The 24,019-nt window shown below is 30.3% G+C and overlaps 4 protein-coding genes across 4 annotated transcripts; 1 reads left to right on the forward strand and 3 right to left on the reverse strand.

Moving 5' to 3' along the window:
* Nucleotides 1-513: 513 nt before the first annotated feature.
* On the reverse strand, nucleotides 514-6,217 carry LOC114174585 (probable rhamnogalacturonate lyase B). Its single transcript, XM_028059418.1, has 16 exons — nucleotides 6,120-6,217; nucleotides 5,370-5,448; nucleotides 4,155-4,273; nucleotides 3,983-4,033; nucleotides 3,638-3,757; nucleotides 3,422-3,541; nucleotides 3,201-3,336; nucleotides 2,896-3,078; nucleotides 2,567-2,722; nucleotides 2,351-2,457; nucleotides 2,183-2,267; nucleotides 1,942-2,083; nucleotides 1,685-1,844; nucleotides 1,479-1,595; nucleotides 1,243-1,369; nucleotides 514-786 (listed from the first exon to the last, which is right to left on the reverse strand). The coding sequence occupies exons 1-16, from the start codon at nucleotides 6,215-6,217 to the stop codon at nucleotides 532-534; spliced, it is 2,055 nt and encodes a 684-aa protein (XP_027915219.1). The 3' UTR covers nucleotides 514-531.
* A 7,409-nt stretch (nucleotides 6,218-13,626) lies between these two features.
* On the reverse strand, nucleotides 13,627-14,657 carry LOC114166153 (agglutinin-2-like). The gene has a single exon (XM_028050827.1). The coding sequence runs from the start codon at nucleotides 14,557-14,559 to the stop codon at nucleotides 13,822-13,824; it is 738 nt and encodes a 245-aa protein (XP_027906628.1). The 5' UTR covers nucleotides 14,560-14,657; the 3' UTR covers nucleotides 13,627-13,821.
* A 1,409-nt stretch (nucleotides 14,658-16,066) lies between these two features.
* Nucleotides 16,067-16,901, forward strand: LOC114167524 (agglutinin-2-like). Its single transcript, XM_028052628.1, has one exon. It carries the CDS (start codon nucleotides 16,080-16,082, stop codon nucleotides 16,899-16,901), a length of 822 nt encoding a protein of 273 aa, XP_027908429.1. The 5' UTR covers nucleotides 16,067-16,079.
* Nucleotides 16,902-19,388: 2,487 nt separating this feature from the next.
* Nucleotides 19,389-20,223, reverse strand: LOC114169779 (agglutinin-2-like). The gene has a single exon (XM_028055087.1). It carries the CDS (start codon nucleotides 20,208-20,210, stop codon nucleotides 19,389-19,391), a length of 822 nt encoding a protein of 273 aa, XP_027910888.1. The 5' UTR covers nucleotides 20,211-20,223.
* Nucleotides 20,224-24,019: the final 3,796 nt, after the last annotated feature.

Raw genomic sequence — 24,019 nt, forward strand, 5'->3', positions numbered from 1 at the left:
TTTTTTCGAATTAACTACAAAAATAAAAAAGATAAACTAGGAAAAAAAATAATAGAAAGATTAGATTTTGTCTTTGGCCATATAGATTTTTTACCATTAATCATAAAAAAAAAGGAGATAGATTATAAGAAGAATGTTCAGTTGAAGAAGAGAGAGATCGAAGAACGTATCTTGAATCTCATGAAATTATGAGTTCTATTGTGCATGCCTTCGTACAAATTGTAGGATGAGACAGGTCCTATATGGTAGTGTAAGTATATACTTTTAAATCCAACAAAAAATCTTGAACAATAATTTTAGAATGTGAAAATAATATATTTAAATTACATAATTTTAATATTAACTTTAAATAAAGTTTCTAAAGTTGATTATCTGCTTATCACAATAAATAAACAAATAATAAAATAAGAGTCTCTCTGTTCACTAATACCACTCCCACTCTGTCTTCAAATAAAAAATTTAAAAAATAATGAATTTGGCTACAGGGTTGGAGACTCTTCCTACTCCCTCCTTTATAAACTCCGCCATTTTCTATGCACAAGGTTCAGTAGCCGTTGGAGGACTTTCTAAGCGAATATAATCATACATAACTCCCATGAAAGGACCTTCTGCAAATGACTGTGTCAAATAGATGATGTTCTCTCCTTTTACCAATTGATCACTATCTACACCTACACTATACAAACTATACAATCCATGGATTCCGTGCCTTGCTATGGCATTGTCATTGCCAATTAGCTTTGTTGAGAAGTGAGGACGCTCTGCATTCGGGTCGTTGAACCTAACCTGATCACTCATCTCAAAAAATGTTAGCCACATGTTATCCGGACACGGACACGGGTATCACAGACGGATACGGACACAGGTATCACGGACATAAATACGGAGATACGACTAAATCGAAAAAAATAGAACATGTGACACGTTATGTATATACATGTTAAGTTTGAAACTGTCAAATAACACATTGTCAACTAACACAAAAATAAATCCAATCTTTCTATCTAATATCCAATCGGCGAAAAGTAGTAACAGAATAAGATTTGTTCCTTAGTTTAATCGTCAAAATAATGTCAAAAGATAAAAAAATATCTTTTAAATTGAACATAATATGTTTTTCAAGTATTGTATGGTGTTGGGTGTTCGATACATGTCGTACACGAGACACTTCGAAGCATCATATAGCATAAAAAAATAAACAAAACATCAATCATGGAAGAAATGAATTGGTGTGAGTGATACCTTCAATTTAGATATAGTAGCGGCTGCAATGGCCAGTTGTAGTGTGTAGTTTCCTCCCTTTATGATATTTTGAAGCTGGAATCGAATCTGCCATGTGGTTGGCATGTATGTTTTTTCTTCTGTCCTCCTGCATACATCAGTTTTTTCTTCTGTGTTCCTGCATACATTAGAGTAACTTAGAGGAGAAAATTCATAATGACAGCTACAGAAAGTTCTACAAGTTAAACAAAATTTACCTGGTAACATGAGCAAAAAACCAATCCTTATGATAGTCTGAAACACCGACGGTGTAAATGAGATCGTTTTTTGGATATAACTCACTGTAACGTGCCCACAAGCCATATTGCCTAAACCTGCCACAGTACAAAATAGTTTGAAAAACTGAAAAAGAAATTGCAGATAGTAGAATAGTTAACATTGTTGATAATTGGTTTTGGTTAACTTGTCTGGGCCATTGCTGGGGTATAGTTTGTTCCTGAAACCAGGGTCAGGGTCTGGTACATAGAATTCTGCAGCTGAGCGATCAGGGATCCCAATTTCCCATAGAGTTGGACCATTTCTTGGAGGATAATAAACAAGTGAGTCCAAGTTGATGTTTCCCCCTACAGGTACATTACACAATATTATCATTGTCTAAAACATCAAGTTATAAGGGTTAATGTTTTGTATTTCTTCAAAAAGATAACAAGCATACTTTACCTGGTTTGATGGAAATCTTAGCTGGATATATATAATCTCCAATAAAGCCATGAACCCATGCATACAATTTGTAATCTCCAGGTACAACATTTTCAATTAAGAAATGTCCATTTATATCAGTTTGAGTCCAGAATTGATAACCCTGTGAATTGCATATAACTCAAACTTTCTTTTTTTCAATCAATGCGTAGACCTTAAAGTTGAAGGAATAAAGGTTCATTGGTTCAAACTCATATTGTACCTTACATTCCTTCTGCCATGATCCTGCATTTCCAGGCAAAGCTAGTCCAACGTAAGCATTTTTAGCAGGTTGAGCTTTTCTTGTTCTGTAAAGCAAGATTTTCTTTGTAAGATATTATATATGTCAGCAAAGAATTTAAATGCATCTATGTAAGGCGTTGGCTTATACCGATCTTGGACTTGTAGTGTTCCTGACACTTTTCCCCGTTGATTGGGTGGAATGAAATCTTTCGATCCAACGAAATCATAAGGCCATCTTCTCACTTCTTCGGATAACTGATTGATCAAAGAACAATCATATAGTGTTGTAAATTAATCACTGCACCTGAATCATGTTTATTAAGCAAACACAGGGGAATGTTGTTAAGGGTAATGATATATGCACCTGTTTTACAGCATCTGACCACAGAGACTGAAACCGAGCTTTGTTCGGAGAAGAGTTAAGATAAACAAAAATGGGGCCAAAAACTTTTTTATAAGTCTCCCCTTCACCAAAATTCATGGTTACATCTTTGCCACCGTAGTGAGTGCTTGTGAACATCTAAACATGGAAACAAAATAGCAATAATAAACAGATAAACAGAACAGAAAAGCTATAACATTCTGCAACAATATGCTGGTGTGAAAAACCAGAAACAAAATTAAAAAACCCTAAGATGGTAACAGATTCAAAGAGTTGAAGATTGTGAAAATATGTAAAGTGGAAGAACTTACGGAAAGAGTTGTTGGACCAACATGAGAGGTTAACTCTTGCTTGATAGGGCCAGCACTGCGGAACTCATTACTCGGAGTTATCACCCAAAAACCTTCTGCTGCTGCTGCTATATCATCCTTGGCAATCCAACCATGCACACCGCTATCTTTGTTTTCACTCGAATATTGGTATTTGTCATCCACCTATTCCCAATAAAACACCATTGTTTTTCATAAAAACTAATTTTAGTTTATTTATTTTTTCTTTGTTATAAATTTTTTTGAAGAAACTCAGCCAAATCTCAGGTTAATTATATCAGAATTACCTCTCCCTTAAATTGTGAGTCAGATGGATGATTTAAGAGAACAGCTTCAGGATATTCCAAGGGTGTACCCAGTTCTCTGTCGCTCTGAGAAGGCATGTTCCTTTGTCTAGTATCGGATATGGCGAGGTAATGAAACCTAGATCATTGGTTGCATATTAGTTAAGCTCACGTTTCGTTTAGTTTTTTTTTCTCTCAGATCTATTAACATTTTTTTCAATCACCTGGCTTTGTTGAGTTTGAAAACAATCCTAGCTTGATAAACCTCCGCCGCAGGTAATCCTGGTGTTCTTTCAAATATTACGTATGAATAAAAACCAGAATCGCCTCTTCGCAATATATACCTACACGAAAATATATTTATAAAGAAAAAAAATGTTAGTGGGATACCTCTGCAATTGTATTCAAACTCACGAATGATTAAGGTTTTCGGAATACACCTGTGGTCTATATTTATGGGGACACTTGAGCCTTTCATGGAAGCTGTCCATGTTCTTGAAAATGAGACCTCCACTATGTTCTCGTTTGCTACGATGACTGAGAAATTTGTCCCAACAACTCTGCAGAACAGTTTCAATCGTAAGTCTGTTTTTTCAATATCACTTGATGCAAAAATGAATGCATCGTTTTACTACTGGTGTTCTTCCCGTAGACGAAAAAGAAAAGGTAAATTAAAAGTAAAAAAAAAAATGTAGTAAAAACAGACAGCAGTAGAAAGAAAATTCGAATAAAGAGGAAATAAGAAAAAAAATGAGAGTAAGTTAAAATAATTCAAACATATGTACCTCTGATACTTCCCAGCTTTTCCCTTTTCGTTCCAAACGACGTCCAGGTATCTATAAGCCAAGGCCAGATTTTTGCAGATAAAATTTTCATTACTTGATTACTGTTATGAAGAAAATATTCGTATTCGATGTAATAATTTATTAAGCAGGTGATAGGAATATATATACACACCCTCTATCATTTTCTTTATTTTTAGACTCAAGTAGATTGGTAATTCCAGTATATATTCCAATGATGTGCCCTTTGGGTTTTGACAAGTTGAAAGAAACGATGCCGTTGCCAATCACCACCTGAAAATTAAGGAGTATAGGATGAACAAAATGGCTTCAACTAAAATACAATTCACTTGAACCACAAGCTGAATTGTACAATAATTGAAGCAAAACATGATAGGTTATATATATATTTCATATAGGTTATATATATTTTCATATATGGTTATGATTAGTCATGGTTATGGCATAGTTATGGTCATTGAGAGATTGTGGTTCTATATGGTTATATGACATTAGTCTTACACATATAAGACCTTAGACACCACTTTTACACCAAAACCTTAAGGCAATGTTGTTATGGGTCTTTATTCTTATATAGTGTTTAACTTTGTCTTTTCTATCCAATGTGGGACTTTTTTGACTCACACTTGGACTATTCCCAACATCTCCCCTCAAGGGTGAGTCCCTTGTTTTTTTTTTTTCATATGGTATATTTCCCTTCAGGTGTGTATGAGTGACCCCTTTGGTTATGGTTATGCGGTCAGTCACTCTGAACCATCGGCTCTGATACCACTGATGGGTTATGTTTCATATGTTATGGTTATGGTCATGGTTATAATCATGGTATAGTTATGGTTATTGAGAGATTGTGGTTCTATATGGTTATATGACATTAGTCTTACACATATAAGACCTTAGACACCACTTTTACACCAAAACCTTAAGGCAATGTTGTTATGGGTCTTTATTCTTATATAGTGTTTAACTTTGTCTTTTCTATCCAATGTGGGACTTTTTTGACTCACACTTGGACTATTCCCAACAAAACAAACAGTACTATTCTCATGTTACTTTTTTAAAGAGGGATACGAGAGAAGAACAAACACTAATGAAACACGAGTCCAATCATATAAAGTAGTGACACCATTTTTTATCCAAAATAAAAAACAATAGATTTATTAGTTTTTATCATTATATAGTATTCTACTTTCTCATTTCTAACCAATGTGAGACTTAGACTCACACTTGAATTTCTAACCTCCGAATCTAACAACATATTTTAAATTGATTGAATCAAACTACAGAGTAAGTTGCCTTGAATTGTATTAAACTGTTTATTTTTCAGTATCTGAACGAATTTTACGATTTAAAGAATAAAATAATGTATCACCTGGTGAGGATTTTCGGTATTCAGCTTCACCGGAGGACGTGAAGGCCTCGCTGCTAGGTTGTTGAAGACGGTTGAAGGTCTTTGCAAGTGGAAGCAAAGAGTTGAAAATAAAATAACACAAGGTCAACGAATGTCAATTAAATCAAAAAAATAAATATGATACTACAGCTAGAGAGTGAACTTACATATAGTTGCCAATATTTCTACAGTTGTTTTATCAAAATTTAAAATAAAATGAGTGACGTATAGTCTCATTACATTACTAAACCATATACCATCCACGTTGTCGTTTATAAGCAGCAAAAAATTAATTCACATATCTTATAAAATAAAAAGCAGTTAAAATATTTATACATATAAAACAATTATAAAACAGAGTTCTAATATTATACATTTAAATTCATACAATATTATCGAGGATGTTACAATATTGGACAGTGGCAACTTGAAGTTCACGGTGGAATTTTGAGAGTATGATTATGGCAATTAATGTGAAGATCATACACCCGTTAACTGGAAAAACAGTTTACCGAAAAAAAGAAAGAAAAACAGAAAAGCAATTTAAAGATGAAAAATAATTTTTTAACAACTAAATTTTAACAATTTTTTCTTATAATTTTAGATCTCATTATCTATATAATTTTTTTTTTTAATATTTCAAAATTACTTCAAAAATTATTGTCTCTATGTTGTAAAATAAAATTGATAGTCATTATTCTTTAAAGATATGGAAACCTAAGTAAGACTCACTCAGAAGAGGCAGTGAGCAAGAGTAAACTGAGGTGGAGAACCAGTTTAAAGCAGCAGTAGGTGGAAAATTGTTTCCTCACATGATATGTCACCTTCATCTTTTACTATGATCAACCTGCAATTATCTTATAACAAATTAATCATGGATACAATGTATTTTTTAACAGGTTGAATTGTAAATAGGTTATGATATATGTTCTTAATAGTAGATAAAGATGGATGTTGATGGATCATACACTCAAAATAATATATTCAAATTAAATGTAATTTTATAGCATCTGATCTTTATAAAAATTAAATCCATTGTTTACAACTATTTTCATAAAAGTAATACATATGTTTTGCTAGCACAAGAATAATGAGAAAAAATTATGTTTTTTAATAAAAGTGTTTAGGAAGTCAAGAATTACAAAAGACTAAATAAAGTAAAAGAAAAACAACACATGTTTCTTGGTGTTATTTCGATTGCAAGAAAAATAATTACCCATATAACAAGTATTGGTCAGTGGAGACACAAAAAATGTCACTATGTAATTAATTGGAATATTAAAAAATATATAAATCTCAACATTCCCAATAAGATGTCAAGATTCCAATAATAAATCAACACAAAGTATTCCTTATAATATATTAATATTGTCTTGCAACCAACAAATCTATAAAAAATCAGCAACATCTTACATTAAAACCAAAAAAAAAAATCCACTAATAAATATTTGTCTAAGGGTCTTTGTCGGAACTGAGGGGTGCTTTGATCCCCAAAATTTTCTTTCAATTATAAAAGTTAATATATAATTCAAAATATTTTCTTAATTTTAATATATTTTATATATTTGACATCTACAAATTTTTAAATATCTGATAGTAGTTGTACCAACTACATAATTCGAGAACTTTTCAAAGAATTAACATTATGATATTTCTAAAATAAGAATTTAGAATGAAGTCCAATTGTTGTGGAATGTATTGCAATTACAATTCATTCATTTGTCAAATTAATTTCTAATGTCTTGTATTGTATGTTTCTTACATGAATCAAAATTTGTTAAGTGTTTTAAATATTGGAAAAAGGTTATAAGGTGTATTTAGATAATAAACCTTGTGTAATTAGAAGTGTAAGAGTCTTCCTAACGAGTGTTCTAATAGTACTCGTTAAAAATAGTTAATACACATAAAAATTTATAAAAGTTTATAAATAATTGTAATATTAAATGAAATTTGACCTAATAACAATTAATATGATTTTTTTTAATTTATTTAAGGATAATGATAATATAATTCATGTTTTATTTACTTTCATCATTTACTTCCTGACGTGACATATGACTTAGTGTGAGTCATGAATTAATGTATCATTATTTTTTTCTTTGACAGGATCTACAAGTATTGTATAATAGTTTTAATATTTTATTTAATGTACACCGATAAAAATTTAAAAATAATTAAATAATGAAATAATTATATTTTAATGTTATTAAAAATTAAAATATAATTAAACATAAAAAAATAATATTAAACATCTAAAAAGTTTACAAAAAAAATTAATTAAAATATCAATTTGATATTTAATTGAATTTCCAAAATTTTTATTTTATTGCTTAAAAATTTGAAAGTTATTTTTGTCTTTATAAAATCAGTTATATATATATATATATATATATATATTCTACCTTGCATTATAAAAATGACGTATTTATTATTTCTTAATCCGTACCTATATCCAAAGTGTAAATATATTTGAAAGATTCAAAATTCTTATGAAAGACAAAAACGTTCTATTAGATTTGATGAAACAATAGTTGACTACAAGATATAAAAGAAAGATCAAAGATGTCTAAAAAGAGGAAATATATAAAAATATATTAAAAGAAAGATAATCAAATTTAAAATTTAAAATTCAAATAAATAAAAATTAAGACATTTTTTTTTTCGATAATTTATACTTAGTATCTTATATTTAAACTAGTCTTTAAGAAATTTTACATTTTTTTATAATGTCGCTAACATAAAATAAAAATATATTTATTTATTATTTATATTTAAGAAATTAACATACTGTAAATATTTAATACCATAATACATTTTACTCTATATATTAAATACATAAATAAAATAAAAGTTTTTCCATGTAATATATAACTTTCTAAAATATATTTTCAAAACATAAAATTCAACCACATCTTCCAAGTGTGGGTTATACTCCCAAGTCATTTGTCGCGATGCCCTTTCAATAATAATTTTATATTTATAAAACGGATTTATTTGGCTGGCAATAGTTAATTTATGATATTTGAATTTTCCATCCAAAACTTCTGTTGAAATAAAAGGATGGAGGGGGAGAAACTATGTTATCAACATTCATATATATATATATATATATATATATATATATATATATATATATATATATATATATATATATATATATATATATATATATATATATATATATATATATATATATATATATATATAACAGCTAAAACAGTGAAAATGTGGATCACTCTTACGAAAACAAATATTTGAAACTTCACAACTTAATTTATTATATTCCTCACTACACAATACTCTGTGAGTCAACTTGAGGAGAACCACAAAATTTAACACAATATACCTTAAAAAAAAAAAAAAAAAAAAAAAAAAAACTACCTGAGAAATCAAAAGAGCAGATATAAAATAAATGTTTAATTCAAAATGTTCCTTCATATTATTTTTTTCTGCATATTGTCATCTGAATATAAATAAGAGGAAAAAAAAAGAAAGAAACAGAGATAATAGAGAACTATACTGACCTGTGCCTGATAGAGGATTAATGGAGCACGGTTTGGAAGAAAAGAAGAGCTCAAATGTTTTTGGGAAATTGAGAATATATAAAGGCATTATTCAACTAAAACTAAATATTAATTATGGTAATCAAATTCATTCAAATATCTAATTTAGTAAAAAATTATTATTGATTCTTCTATAAATATATACAAGTTGGAAAATGCTATGGCTCTTAATTATATTTTACCTGAAATCATAAAATTTCAGAGTAATATTTGACCATACGGATTTCAAAACAACATTTAATTATATGTACTGATATGACTATATATTTTCCTTCACCTATTCATGCACCTCCCCCGTTCATTTTTTAGAATAAAATAAATTTAATATTCTCTCACTTAATTATTAAAAAATAGATTAATCGAAAACAATGAGGTATATATAACAAAAAGGTTAAAAAAAATGGAAATGGAAAAATGTGTATTTAAATAACTTGTAACGTATATTCACTTATTTGATTGTGTAATAGTGCATGTCTCAATATCACGATTACGAACAAACCACATATTAACTTATTTGTTTGAATGTATATTTGAGTAAATTTTAAAGTTAAATCTACCATGCTCTTAATAATGAATATAAAAGAAAAGGATATACACGCCAGAGTTTAAATATTAAAAAAACTATATAAATACCCGCCATAAAGAAAGAGATAAAAAAACAAATAATTAAATTATATAACATAATGATTTGAATAACATTGAAATAAAGATATATGGCAAAAAAACAAAATCAACCTATAGTAAGAGGAAAAAAAAATATTAAAATTCATAATTTTCAAACTTTTATTTTAATTTTTGTAGGGTGGAGTCCATGTTAAAGAAATCGTTAACAAATCATCTATTTACCAAATCGTTACACATTCTCTTTTTACCATCTATCCACGCGTAAAAAAAAGTTATTTATTATTATTTATTACATATAAAAAGTAACTTATTATTACATATAAAAAAGTAAATTATTATTACATATAAAAATTGTTGAAATTTAAAATATAGTCTTATAAGTGATTCTCCTTTTTCTTATGTACATTTTGGTTCCTATTTTATCTTTAAATAATGTTTTTTAAATTAATTTTTCCAATGTTACCTTAAATGATTTTTTTAATTTAACCAACTTTTTCAAATTTAATCATTTTTTAAAACTAAAATAACTATCTATAATAAAATTTATCTAAAAAAAATACTATCTATAATAAAATTATTGAAAAATTTAATTATATTTTATTATAAAAATAAGTAAAAGTATATCATAATTATTGTGATTGCATTTTCATGATAACTGCAATTCAAAATAGTGATTGCACCTTCTGTTATTTAGAATTATCAAATGTAAAATCATCTGCAAAAACTTCCACTAAATATTGATTTTATGAATATATAATTCATTGTGTTAAACTCATAATCATTTGTCTAAAGCTGAACGAAATGTAGATTTTATTTAGTACGAATATAATCGATTGTTTGCTGATAATGAATTATTTGATTAAAATTTATTTTTCATAACTCCATAAATAATTAATTATAAATAGTAACACTACAAAAATAAATAAATTACATAATTAACCAACTTTAATAACAAAAAATAATCATAGTGACCAATTTAGATGCCAGTTTATAAATTAAATATTATTAGTAACTAAAATAGTTTCGTTTCTATTATGAATAAAAATTTGTGATTGGTCTCTAACTTGGTAATTAAAATAATTTCTATTAAGAATTAGTTCTTAAATTGATCACTAACATTAGTTATTAAGGTTTTTGTCTTTAATTAGTCATTTATATTGTGTTTGGATCCGCATGAGTACTGTTGATGTGGATGAAAAGTGAATTGAAAACACGTTTGGATCTGCTTATTTGGGTTGATTTGTGAGTGTGAATTTGCAGGTGAGTTATAAAATTTGGCATTCTCTAAAATGAAGAGATATGCAGAGAAAGCCAGATCATTGTATTAAAATTACTTTATTGTCTCTCTCTTTTAACAATTTAATTTACTTATATTTATTATATTTATTAGTTTCTTTTTTCCCGTGAACATATGCAGGAAACATTCATGAGTGCACACCTTGCAAAGGTTCCTACATGTTACATGCATATAATAATTAGTATTATATAATAAAATATATATATGTATATATATATATAATAATTATATGTTAATTATATGGATATTGATAATACTATATATATTATATATATATATATATAATTATAATTATTATAATAATTAGTATTCTATAATAATAATAATTAATATTATTATTCAAATAAATATCTTTTGTAAATGAATTAATTATATAAAATAAAATAAATTTAAATAAATGTTGAGATATAAATTAAATAGTCTATATTTTAAATTATTTTAAGTTATCATTGAGAATAATAATAATTTATTTTAAGTTATTAATGATATCAATAAATTATATTTTTCTAATTTTAAATAACATTTTTAATTTTATTTTAATGTCATTTCTTCTATTTACATTGAAGGGTAAAATGGTAATCATATAATTTACTCTATTAAAAATTATAATTTATTAAATTTTATCAATCGCATCATTCACAAACTTTCATAAACTTTTCACTCATGTCTACTCAAATTATATCATCTTTTCCTTAATCCAAGCAATTCCATATTTGCCTACAAATCAACTTAAATCAACGTAAATTCATTCTCTCGAATCCACACTCCAATTCAAACATAGCATTAGAGACCAATTCTTTTTGTAACCAAAAGTTTGGTAACTAATGTTAGTGACCAATCTAGAGATCAATTTATATTAGGAATTATTTTTTTGTTACTAATTTAGAGACCAATTATTTATAATAAAAATTATTTTAGTTACCGATAATCTTTAGTTTATAAATTTTGACTAATTATTTTTTTTCAATAAAATTGGTCATTATTTAGATATTTTCTTGCAATGTAAATAATTGATTAGATTAACTAAACAAAATAAATCCTTTTACACAAATAATTAATTGCGTAGAATAAATATTTGATTAAATTCTTTTAAGGTGCTTTCTAGAATTATACAAGAGTATAATAATTATATATATATATATATATATATATATATATATATATATATATATATATATATATCGATATTTTAGAGATAAAAAATAATTAGTCATTATAATAACTAATCTAATATTAATTTATAAACTAAAAATTATTATTATCCAAAATAATTTTTAATATGAATAAAAAATTATAATTAATTTGTAAATTAGTAAGTAAATACATCTCCAACATATCATATTAGTTACCCATATTTTAGAAACAAAAGAAAGTTTAAATTACTAAGAAATCAATTTAGAGAATATTTTATAACATATAAATTGATGTAGATTATTAACGTAAGGTTCCGCCTAATCTTTGCTAATCCCAATAAATAATAAAATAAAAAATTAGTATAGCTTTAGCCGGTTAGATAATAAGTACTAAAAATAAATACAATTAGTATAAACTAACCTGCATTAATCTTACTAATGTTTATTTTAGTTAACGTGATGCTAGTTTGACATTAATATAAATTGTCTATTAAAAATGGTTAAAAATCGTTAATATTATCATAAAGTTGGCTAAACGGACTTTAAACAAATTTTGCCTATTATAACGTCGAGCTTAATTCGACATTAACATAAATATTTATGTATTAAAAAAATAAAAAAATATTAATATCAACTTAAAATTTACTAAACTTACTTTATTTATAGATAAATCATTTAAAAATAATTTTATATTTTTTAATATTTTTAAATTAACTTTTTTCACGTTAAAGTCCTTTTAATAAGCTAATAATATTGCAAATTGATCGGAGGTATTTAGAAGTTGATTTGATTTTTTTCTTAATGAAAGAAAAAAGTTCTCACTTTATTTTTTTTTCAACTAAAATTTATATACGAATTTATTTATTAATAGTGTATGGTCGCTGGCCTGTTTTGACATGTTTACGATATACTAATGAAAAAAGTTTTTTTAACAAAATTTGACGACTATTTAACAATTCTTAAAAATGTAAAATAATCTTAATAAAAATTAATTTTTATATGTTTAGAAAAAAGAAAAAATGAAGAGTAACGAGGAATAATATTAAACAATAGTAAGGAAAGGTGTGATGTCAAAATACTCGTATCCTAGACTAATGTATTAATAATATGAATGCAAGATAAACTTTTGTCCTAGAGCAGACGAGATGTTATCATTTATTATTTATGATGTAATGTAGTTATTAATATTCTACTGTGACAATTCTTAGTATTGAAATAATTTTTAACCCACAAAATTTTCAGCTTACATTAATGTTACTGATATGATATAACAAAATTGCAATTGAAAAATTACTTGAAAGAATAAGTGTATTAAAAGAACATAGTGGATAATTTTGTAAATTATTCTTTCAACTGTCGTAATTGTTTAAATAGCATTAACTATTATTTTTAGTCATTTAAATTTTAAAAATTAAACAGTTTAGTTTTTTACTGAAAGTATAGTTCAATAATTTGTATTTTGTTCAGTTAATTGATTTAAAATACCATAATTAATCTATGTTATTTCCCCTTTTTCTTCATAAATGGATCATGTTGCGTCGTCCTGTGCATGAAATGATAAATCATATATATTAAATATCTAATTAACTCCATATATTGATTGAAGTTTTGAACATGCAGTACAACATACGTAAGACAATACCAACGTAAAATCAGCTTGCTATCGAAGAGAACAACACCAACGATTAAACAAGTGAGAAATACACGTTATTAACGGAAGAAACCAATCAACCAAACCATCAAACATTGAATTAAAACTTCGACACAATCTACGAATGAAAACGGTCGATTTCCTTCAACTGTGACAGTGACTGCATCTACAAGGCTGCTTCGAAACCCCAGGTAAGAACGTCATGTGTTTCAACCAAATCGCCGGTGGCGGCAGAGAAACCAACTCTGATCCATTCCGGCAAAAAGTTTCTGAGATCAACAATAGTAGAGACAGTGGCATTCCTATTGTCCCCAGGGTAAACCACAAACACACTCAAACGCTTGGACTCAGAGTTATAGTTTATGCTCGCATGTGCCACAGCATTATCCGGTTCAAGTTCACTTGGCCATTCCACACTTGCCACTGACTTAATCGAGTCAACGTCAATTCCAATGTGAGGAGACTGAGAAGGTGCATTGGGGTCCCAATCATTGGTATAGCTATCAAACTCGATCGCCACTATTTGGTTTTTGGAAGCATCCAATGCAGTTTCCGGGTTGAAAAGTCCAAGGTACCCTCCGCTTGAGTTTCTAGGTAAGTGAAGGTCTGCTGGTGCAAGAAAGAAGGCAAAACCATCAGCATGAAGGGTTGAGCCATTAGGGTTCACGACAAAGCTGAAGCCAGAGGTGAAATCCGCGAGGTTTCCATTGTTTTTGTCCCAGAGGTGTATTGGTGTGATATGCACTGCTCGGCCAACACTGTGAGGAACCGGGTTCCCAAGTTGGTCGGTGTTGGTTAACCTCAGAACCCCACCAGATATTGAGGCATTGCCCAATAATCCTATGTTTATGTTATCTTCTTCGAAAATAGAGAAGCCGAAGGAAACGGTTTCGTATGCGGACATTGGGGATGGTTGTTGTGCACTGTGATGTTGCAGCAAGAGGAAAGGGACGAGGAAGTTGATAAGTAGAATGGAAAGAGGACTCAGAGATTTTGAGTTTGGGAAAGCCATTGTGTGATGCAGGAAGCAATAGTGTGAGGAATGAAGTTACATATAGGCCTGTTTGGCCAGCTAAGAATGTAAATTGGAATGAAGTTCCCATATAAGATACGCAACTCACATATATTGCCGTTTGCCAACTAATTGAGATGGAAAATCCGAGGAAATTCTGCATAAAAGTTTGATTATATAAGTCCATAACATGGTCTGCAAAACTTTGGATATCTCTCTTTCTTAAACGATCAGGGTATAGTTAAGAAAGTTTGAGGAATATGCTACTACATTTTGGTAATGTTTGCAAAATGCATGAGCCCGTTCTCTTTGGCCATTTCTATAGAAACAAAATAGAAGTCACTATGGTATTTGGTAACACCTAGTTTATGTCATATTTAACTGGCCTTCCAACATAAAAAAAGTGTCATCTGTAAACTATTACAAAGTTCGAGAATTTCCAAATATTCTATTAAATGTTACAAGATTTCAAGTGGATCTCCATAGTGCGCATATATAAAGTGGTAAATAAAATATATTTGAAACAAGGATTCCAAAGGTTGAACCGAATAGGATTAATTCTGAACGATTTTTCTTAGAGAAGTTTATCTGTTTTTCTTTTCGTAATTTTTCGAAGAATTTTCATACATAAAGCAAACACATTTTTGGGGACTGATGATTGATGTACAGTTTGTTTATTTAAGCTTGAAGATTTTTTTTTTTTTAATTGTCTATACTGTTCAATGGAAGAGGAAAATTTAGATGCTATATATCTGGAAGCTAAATTCATCAATGCCACCTTACACCAGTGCCATTTTAAAGGTGGTCCATACTCCAGAGATCTAGTGTGAAAACATTGTATTATTTAATATGAAATTCCTTAGGGAACTGCTAAATGTAGTTTACTGCATTGAACCACATTGTGTAAAATAGTTAGTACCCTTTATCATTTATATATATATATATATATATATATATATATACACACACAAATGTGATATATTAATTTCATTAGTCGATAATAACAAGGTATAAATAAGTAGTTTGCTTGGCCGGATAATGAATAGTTTAACAGTGTTATCAGCTGTATCTTGCTAATTGAAAATGGCCCGCTTTATTAATACAAAGAAAAACGACATACATTGATTAATTATTGATGGAAACACATAAAATCTCTCCAATTGAAGGACAGAGATATCTCGGAACTACTTAACCAATTGATATTTGAATTTTCATAGGAAAGCTTCCTCGCTCTTTTCGCCTAGGTTTGACGACGGCAAAACTATGTAGTTTGGCTACACAGTCCAAATTAATATAATGAATATTTTTTAGTTATTTTTCTGAAGACACTGCAAAACCCAGGAGTATAAGTAGCGACATTCATGCCTCGTTCTGAGCATCCTCACAAATCATTAAGAACAACAAACACTACAATGGCCAACCCTTCAACTCAAAACCCTTTCACTGTTTCCCTTATGCTCTTAGTGTTTTGCCTCTCGCTAATCACCACAGCCAAATCAGACTCTTTTTCTTTCAACCTACCCAGTTTTGAGACAGGTCTCAGAAGCATACTAGTAGGTGATGATGCCAAGACAGTAGATGGAGTGTTACAACTCACCAACAAGGACACAAGTGGCAATCCAACTCAACAAAGCGTTGGCCTCGCAGCATACTTCGGACCACTTCATCTCTCTGACGCAAAAACTGGAAAACTCGCAGACTTCGACACCGAGTTCTCCTTCGTTGTCAACACACATGGTGCATCATTGCACGGCGATGGCTTCACCTTCTTTCTTGCATCAGTCGATTTTGAGTTCCCAGACAACTCCACTGGCGGCTTCCTCGGACTTTTCAACCAGGAAACAGCATTCAACACTTCCCTAAACCAAGTGGTTGCTGTTGAGTTTGATAGCTTCGCAAATGAATGGGACCCTAACTTCCCACAGTCCGATTCTCCTCACATAGGAATTGACATCAATTCCATTAGGTCCGTGGCAACTGCGCCGTGGCCACTTGATATTCAACAAGGATCAATAGGAAAGGCTCGCATAAGCTATCAATCCTCCGCCAAAATATTGAGTGTCTCGGTGGCTTATCCGGATAGTTCTACGAGTCCGAACACCGCTGTTTTATCGTATCCCGTCAATTTAGGGAGTGTTTTGTCAGAATGGGTCCTGATCGGTTTTTCTGGTACCACCGGCGACTTGGTTGAAACTCACGACATTCTTTCCTGGTCTTTCCATTCCTTCTTGTAGAACAGTCCTGTTGGTGGGAGAAGATAATAAAGGGCTTGCCTAGACAATGATCACGCTCTTTTATGGTTTGATGGGTGTTGTTACTCTTTACTGTTGTCGTGTTTCTGTTTCCGAATTCCCCAATAAAAATTGGTTTAAAATTTCAATTTATGATTAATATTTGTTTGCATGGAAGCTTCTCATATCAATATTTCCCTCCATTTTTAACTAAAATATCTTGTGGTATTGCCAAATTACAAATTACAAGTTACTAGAATATAGCAAAACCAGAAAAGAAGTCTTTGGACATAGACTTGATCTACCACCTTTGTTGTCAGATTGGATTTTGCATAGAATCATAAGTAAAAGAGCACCCACCACCATAGATTTCAAATCAGAAAATACATCAAATCATCTTAACAAAACTATTGTTGCTATCCTGGTAGGCTCTTATAATGCAAAAACCAAAAAATATTTAAGCAACACAAACACTGTATATAAATAGAATTTCATTTTGAACCTATTGTAAACATAGAACATTGCATTCATGTCCCCAGCCAATAAGATAATATATCAATCTACTAATATAGAGGATAATAAAAGAGTCCTTCAACAACTTGAATAGAAGAGTCTACTATGTGCTAAAGGCACAAAAGTTGCAAACACATGCTTAGACATAAACATCAATTAAAGTATGAAAAAATTATTTAGGATTTATACTGTCCAAAACCATGATTTAAGTTGGGTTAGAGTGAACGTTTCGTCAGCATCAATCCTTTCTAAAAATGATATTGTTGGAATATGATTCCAAATGCACCATGTAATGACCACCCACACATGACCACAATTTGTTGTAATTTTGATTCGTACCTTGGAGTTCAAACTAATGAAGTGTGAAATTGCTATATTATAATGTACAAATGATAGTTCCACCTATAAGTCATACATCTCCAAACGTGTGTATCTACCTTACACTCAAAGAATAAATGGCTAACAAATTCTACATTAATTCCACACATGACACAAGTATCGTTACTCAAATGCACACTTCTTTTCTGTAAATTATCATATTCTGTCACTTTATTCATTATAACTTGCCATGCAAATAATTGGGCTGTAGACAAGGCTTTGACTTTCCAAAAAAGACCAAACACTGCATTCTCTTGACTTATATCTCCATCTTGAATAATATTATACGTTGACTTCACACTATACACTTTATCTTCTCCCTTCCAAAACCACTCATCCTCCCTCTCTTTACATATATTCCTTTGTACATTATGCATCAAGGTAATGACCATATAGGTTTTTCCCATTCAAACCATTATTTTCTTCATAAAAGGTTCCATATCCATTGATCATCATTCCAAACACTCATTTCCTTCTGAGTAGCTTCCTTTAGAATGGAATTTATGTACATCATAAGAAAACTAGTTTTACCGACCTACCTATCTTTCCAAAACTTTATTTTATTTTCTATTTATATGCTACTATATTAGGAGTTTAGCTAGACACAAGTTTGTAAGGAAAATGAAAAAAATAAATGAACAATTATTGCCTACTCAGTTGTAACCTTTCATTCTTGTTTTCAATTTCTTTGTTGAGACATGTAAAAAAACTTGCTCGAAAATTCAGTAAGTCAAATTTTTTCCTTGTCACATATTAATTTGATTAGTCTCAGTTTAAAATATTTCATTCATATTTTGGTTATAAATAAAGATGACATTAAAGTTCTTTAAACAAAAATAATTGTTGCTCAAGAAATAATATGATATATTGAACAACAATACGTTATTTTGATAGATATGATGAAAAGACTATCATGAAACATGTGTAAAAATTATCAAAACTTGATGTCAATAAGTTATAAATAAAACCATATAAGAAATTAATATATTATATTGAACCTAAATTTTTAAAATAATAAATTTGTAAATCTTTCTATTTACATATTATTTATCTTTGTGAAACTTTTAATTCTGTTTACATTTTTAATAAATTATTTGGAAATAAGGTTGTATTTCGTTATATAATTTATCATTGTTATGGAAGTTGCACATATTATTAAGAATTGAGAGGAAAGATAGTTTAAATATTTTTTTTTTACTTTAAGATGATGGATGATTGACTCTAAGAATGTCATTTGATGAACTTAAAATCAAAAGATTAATGTCTCATAAGATGGAATGAATATTTAAATTCTATTTAGCCTGTTTCCTAAACAATGTGCCATCAATGAGCATGAGAATATTATTCATGTCTTGATAACTCATGAGCAAAAAAATAAAATAAAGGCAATACCACAAGACATTTTAGTTAAAAATGGAGGGAAGTATTGATATGAGAAATATTAATCATAAATTGAAAATTTTAAACCAATTTTTATTGGGGAATTCGGAAACAGAAACACGACAACAGTAAGGAGTAACAACACCCATGAAACCATAAAAGAGCGTGATCATTGTCTAGGCAAGCCCTTTATTATCTTCTCCCACCAACAGGACCGTTCTACAAGAAGGAATTGAAAGACCAGGAAAGAATGTCGTGAGTTTCAACCAAGTCGCCGGTGGTACCAGAAAAACCGATCAGGACCCATTCTGACAAAACACTCCCTAAATTGACGGGATACGATAAAACAGCGGTGTTCGGACTCGTAGAACTATCCGGATAAGCCACCGAGACACTCAATATTTTGGCGGAGGATTGATAGCTTATGCGAGCCTTTCCTATTGATCCTTGTTGAATATCAAGTGGCCACGGCGCAGTTGCCACGGACCTAATGGAATTGATGTCAATTCCTATGTGAGGAGAATCGGACTGTGGGAAGTTAGGGTCCCATTCATTTGCGAAGCTATCAAACTCAACAGCAACCACTTGGTTTAGGGAAGTGTTGAATGCTGTTTCCTGGTTGAAAAGTCCGAGGAAGCCACCGGTGGAGTTGTCAGGGAACTCAAAATCCACTGATGCAAGAAAGAAGGTGAAGCCGTCGCCGTGCAGTGATGCACCATGTGTGTTGACAACGAAGGAGAACTCGGTGTCGAAGTCTGCGAGTTTTCCAGTTTTTGCGTCAGAGAGATGAAGTGGTCCGAAGTATGCTGCGAGGCCAACGCTTTGTTGAGTTGGATTGCCACTTGTGTCCTTGTTGGTGAGTTGTAACACTCCATCTACTGTCTTGGCATCATCACCTACTAGTATGCTTCTGAGACCTGTCTCAAAACTGGGTAGGTTGAAAGAAAAAGAGTCTGATTTGGCTGTGGTGATTAGCGAGAGGCAAAACACTAAGAGCATAAGGGAAACAGTGAAAGGGTTTTGAGTTGAAGGGTTGGCCATTGTAGTGTTTGTTGTTCTTAATGATTTGTGAGGATGCTCAGAACGAGGCATGAATGTCGCTACTTATACTCCTGGGTTTTGCATTGTCTTCAGAAAAATAACTAAAAAATATTCATTATATTAATTTGGACTGTGTAACCAAACTACATAGTTTTGCCGTCGTCAAACCTAGGCGAAAAGAGCGAGGAAGCTTTCCTATGAAAATTCAAATATCGATTGGTTAAGTAGGCCGAGATATCTCTGTCCTTCACTTGGAGAGATTTTATGTGTTTCCATTAATAATTAATTCATTATTTATGCCGTTTTTCTTTTCTTTATATTATTAATAAAGCGGGACATTTTCAATTGTAAAGATCCAGCACCGTTAACTTTTCATTATCCGGCCAAGCAAACCACTTATGCATGTCTTGTTATTATCGACTAATAAAATTAAGAAAGTATTATTCATTTGTTCTTGATCTTTTACCTTTTTTGTTATTATACTGAAATATAGTTTCTTCTAATTGTTGTACAAGTTTTTTCTTTCGCTTCCTATCATTGAAAACAGTTTAACTCCGTTAAGGGATTCATTATGTGATGGTAATACTGGCATACCCTGTTTGTTCCATGTTGGTACTTATTCTTACTAGCATTACTTTTACACATTTTTTAGCCTATACAGTTATACAAATTTTACCTTTTTAAGTCCAATATTAAAACCATTATTTTCAATATATGTGCTGAAATTTTTGTCCGCACATACTCTTTTATTTCGCTGAATTGCAGATTCCATGAAAAAAAAATAGTCCACTCTGAGTTTTGCACTGTAGTTCTAGTTTTTTGAAGACCAAATTCAAGTTTATTTTCATCTTTTTTTGAGGAAAGATTACTTCACGCTACTCGTTTGGGTGGAGAAATTGAATCACTTTTCAATGGTTGATAATTTGTCTGACACTAGTATTAGTTTTTATTTTTATTGAGTTATACAAAAAGAATTATTAACAAATGAAACTAAAGGTCTGATGGTGTCTTTTTTTTGTAACTTGTTTATGGTCTTCAGATTGTAATACTTTCACTATGCTGTAAAATAATTGATTGAAAGACAGTTTTATTGGATTATCATTCATATAGAGTTACGATACAGGTTTTCTTGTATTTGAGGATCTATTTGGAATCAAATTTGTAAAAATGGGTCTGTTCAATTTTTTTTTTTTTTGTCAATTAAGATCAAGTTGTTAGGATAAAAGACGACATTACAGGTGAAGTCGTTCTTCATGCAGTTGATTTCTATTTTTGTACGTAGGAAAGTGAAATCAGCTGCAATGGTGACGACTTCTCATTGAAAACCGACATAGATCATAACTAGGGGTGGCAATTAGGATCTGACCCGACAGCCGGCCCGTAGGCCTGCACAAAATACGCGGGGTGGGCCTAGAAGTTGAACTCGCAAGCCCGTCACAGTTCGGCCCGCAGTCCGCAAACTCGCATAAAACAATTTTTTGCACTTGTGTATATTAGTTATTTTTTTTATGGATTCTTGTATTAACGTTCCAAATTCTTATATAATTGAAAAAGACGAGTATTATGTATTTTTTAATGTGCTAAAATTTAAAGAATAAATTGTGTATGTCATAGTATGAATATGAATATGATGAAAATGTTGAATTATCAATTTATCATCCAACTCCCCAAAGTCTTTACTTAATATTGTGAACTTCTTAAAGTTTTCAAATTTTTAAACATTGAAAGTTTTATCATAAAAATTAAAAAAATAAAAATAACCAGGCCAGCGGACCAAGTGATGTGCGGGGCAGACCAGTGATTGTAGCCTGCATAAATTATGCGGGCGGGGCAGGCCAGCTCGCGATGTACGGACCTTATGCGGGCCGGGCCTAAACAGGCCGGGACGGTCCGCATTGCCATCCCTAAGCATGACTTCAATATACCATTTAATGGAAACCGACTATAGTGGTGACGACTTAATATTGGAAACTGTATGCTTGAATACCGACTTTGCTTTGTCCAAAAATGTTGATAGAGGCACGCGTTGCTGCAATCTGTATTGCACAATTCACGCACACAGAAACTGTCGTGTGTAGGGACGACTTTGCTTTAAAAAAAAAAAAGAAACCGACTGGGTAAAGGACGACTTCACCTGTAATATCGTCCTCTATCCTGACGACTTAACCAAATTAAAACAGAAATTCAACGGATCCTGTCTTACAAATTTATGATCAAATGGACTCTGAAATAAAAAAAAATAATAATAAAAGCCTTCAAACTTATGAGATTGAGATTTGTGGAATATAGGTTGCACTACGAGTTTAAAATTTTTATAGTTTCCAACACTAAAATCTTCAAAAAATTAGGATTGAAAAGGAGATCTCAACTTTGCCTAACAATCTCAGGCCCAACTTCCCGTTAATAATTATGTTGGAAAAATTCATCTTGAAATAAAAATTTCATTTTCATCAACATACTCAATTTTCACAAAATTTTTGTTTTATCATCATCTCAATCTTATAAGAGGTATATTCATATTCGTTATTACTCCCTTATTTTTCAAATATTAATTAAATAATCTATATAAAAAATTACATAAAAAAACATTTTATTATTAAAAGGACACGCGTTTTCTTTTCTTAAATATCAAACATAACAAATAATAATTGAACAATCTCAAAACAAAATACAAAGGGTTTGGATACTTGAATTGAGTGTCACACATATTTTTCAAATATTAGAAAGGAGTATATTAAACATCTTACACATTTTTCAAATATTAGAAAGAAGCATCTTAAAAATCTTAATAAACCCTTTGAATATTGAACAACGTACAGAAAGAAAACAAAAATTATTTTTCAAATGGAAATAAATTAGATAAAAGAAAAATGATCTTTTAAAGTTACTTAAAAAAAACTAGACGTGTTGTAATAATTTAAATAAAAAACAAGTATGAAAATCGAAATACGTGTTGAAATGAGGACAGAAATAGATATGTTCATGTGCTCTCTTGATCTCACACCTAATTTTGAAAAATCAGATATATATTACTCATATTCCAAAACTCTTACTAATTAATATAGAATTTTTTCATCAAAATCATAACATCATTACAAATTCGAATTGATCAAGATGAGTTTATTCTTGTTTCCAATAGAATGACTTAGTTAATAAGCCAAATAAACCAATTGATTGAAAACACAATGAATACTTTGTAATCAATAGTTCCCTTAACCTAATTAGGGAAACAGGAAACAGTAACAAAATCAAACCATAAGCATGGAACATTCTGTTGTGGATCATCTCCCACCTTTTCTGCCCTATATGAAGGAGTTGAAGGAGTTGAAAGACCATGAAAGAATGTCATGCGTTTCAACCAAGTCACCTGTGGTACCAGTGAAACTATCAAACTCATTCATTTGCGAAACTATCAAACTCAACAGCCACAACTTGGTTAAGCGAGGTATTGAAGGCTGTTTCATGGTTGAAGATTCCAAGGAATCCACCACTGGAGTTGTCTGGGAACTCAAAGTCGAGTGATGCAAGATAGAAGGTGAACCCATCGCCATGGAGTGGTGCACCCTTTGTGTTCACAACGAAGGAGAACTCGGTGATGAAGTCTGCGACTCTACCAGTTTTTGTGTCGGAGAGATGAAGTGCTCCATAGTATGCTGAGAGGCCAACACTCTCTTGTGTTGATGGTCAAACATAGGCGAAATATACGAGGAAAGATTTCCTGTGTTGAAAAAACAACCTAGTTGAACAAGTTCGGAATATGTTTGTCAAGATGTTTTTGGACATTACTTTTGTCCTTGAACTGAGAGATT

Source organism: Vigna unguiculata, chromosome 2 (assembly GCF_004118075.2).
Source record: "Vigna unguiculata cultivar IT97K-499-35 chromosome 2, ASM411807v1, whole genome shotgun sequence".
NCBI classification, from domain to species: Eukaryota; Viridiplantae; Streptophyta; class Magnoliopsida; order Fabales; family Fabaceae; genus Vigna; species Vigna unguiculata.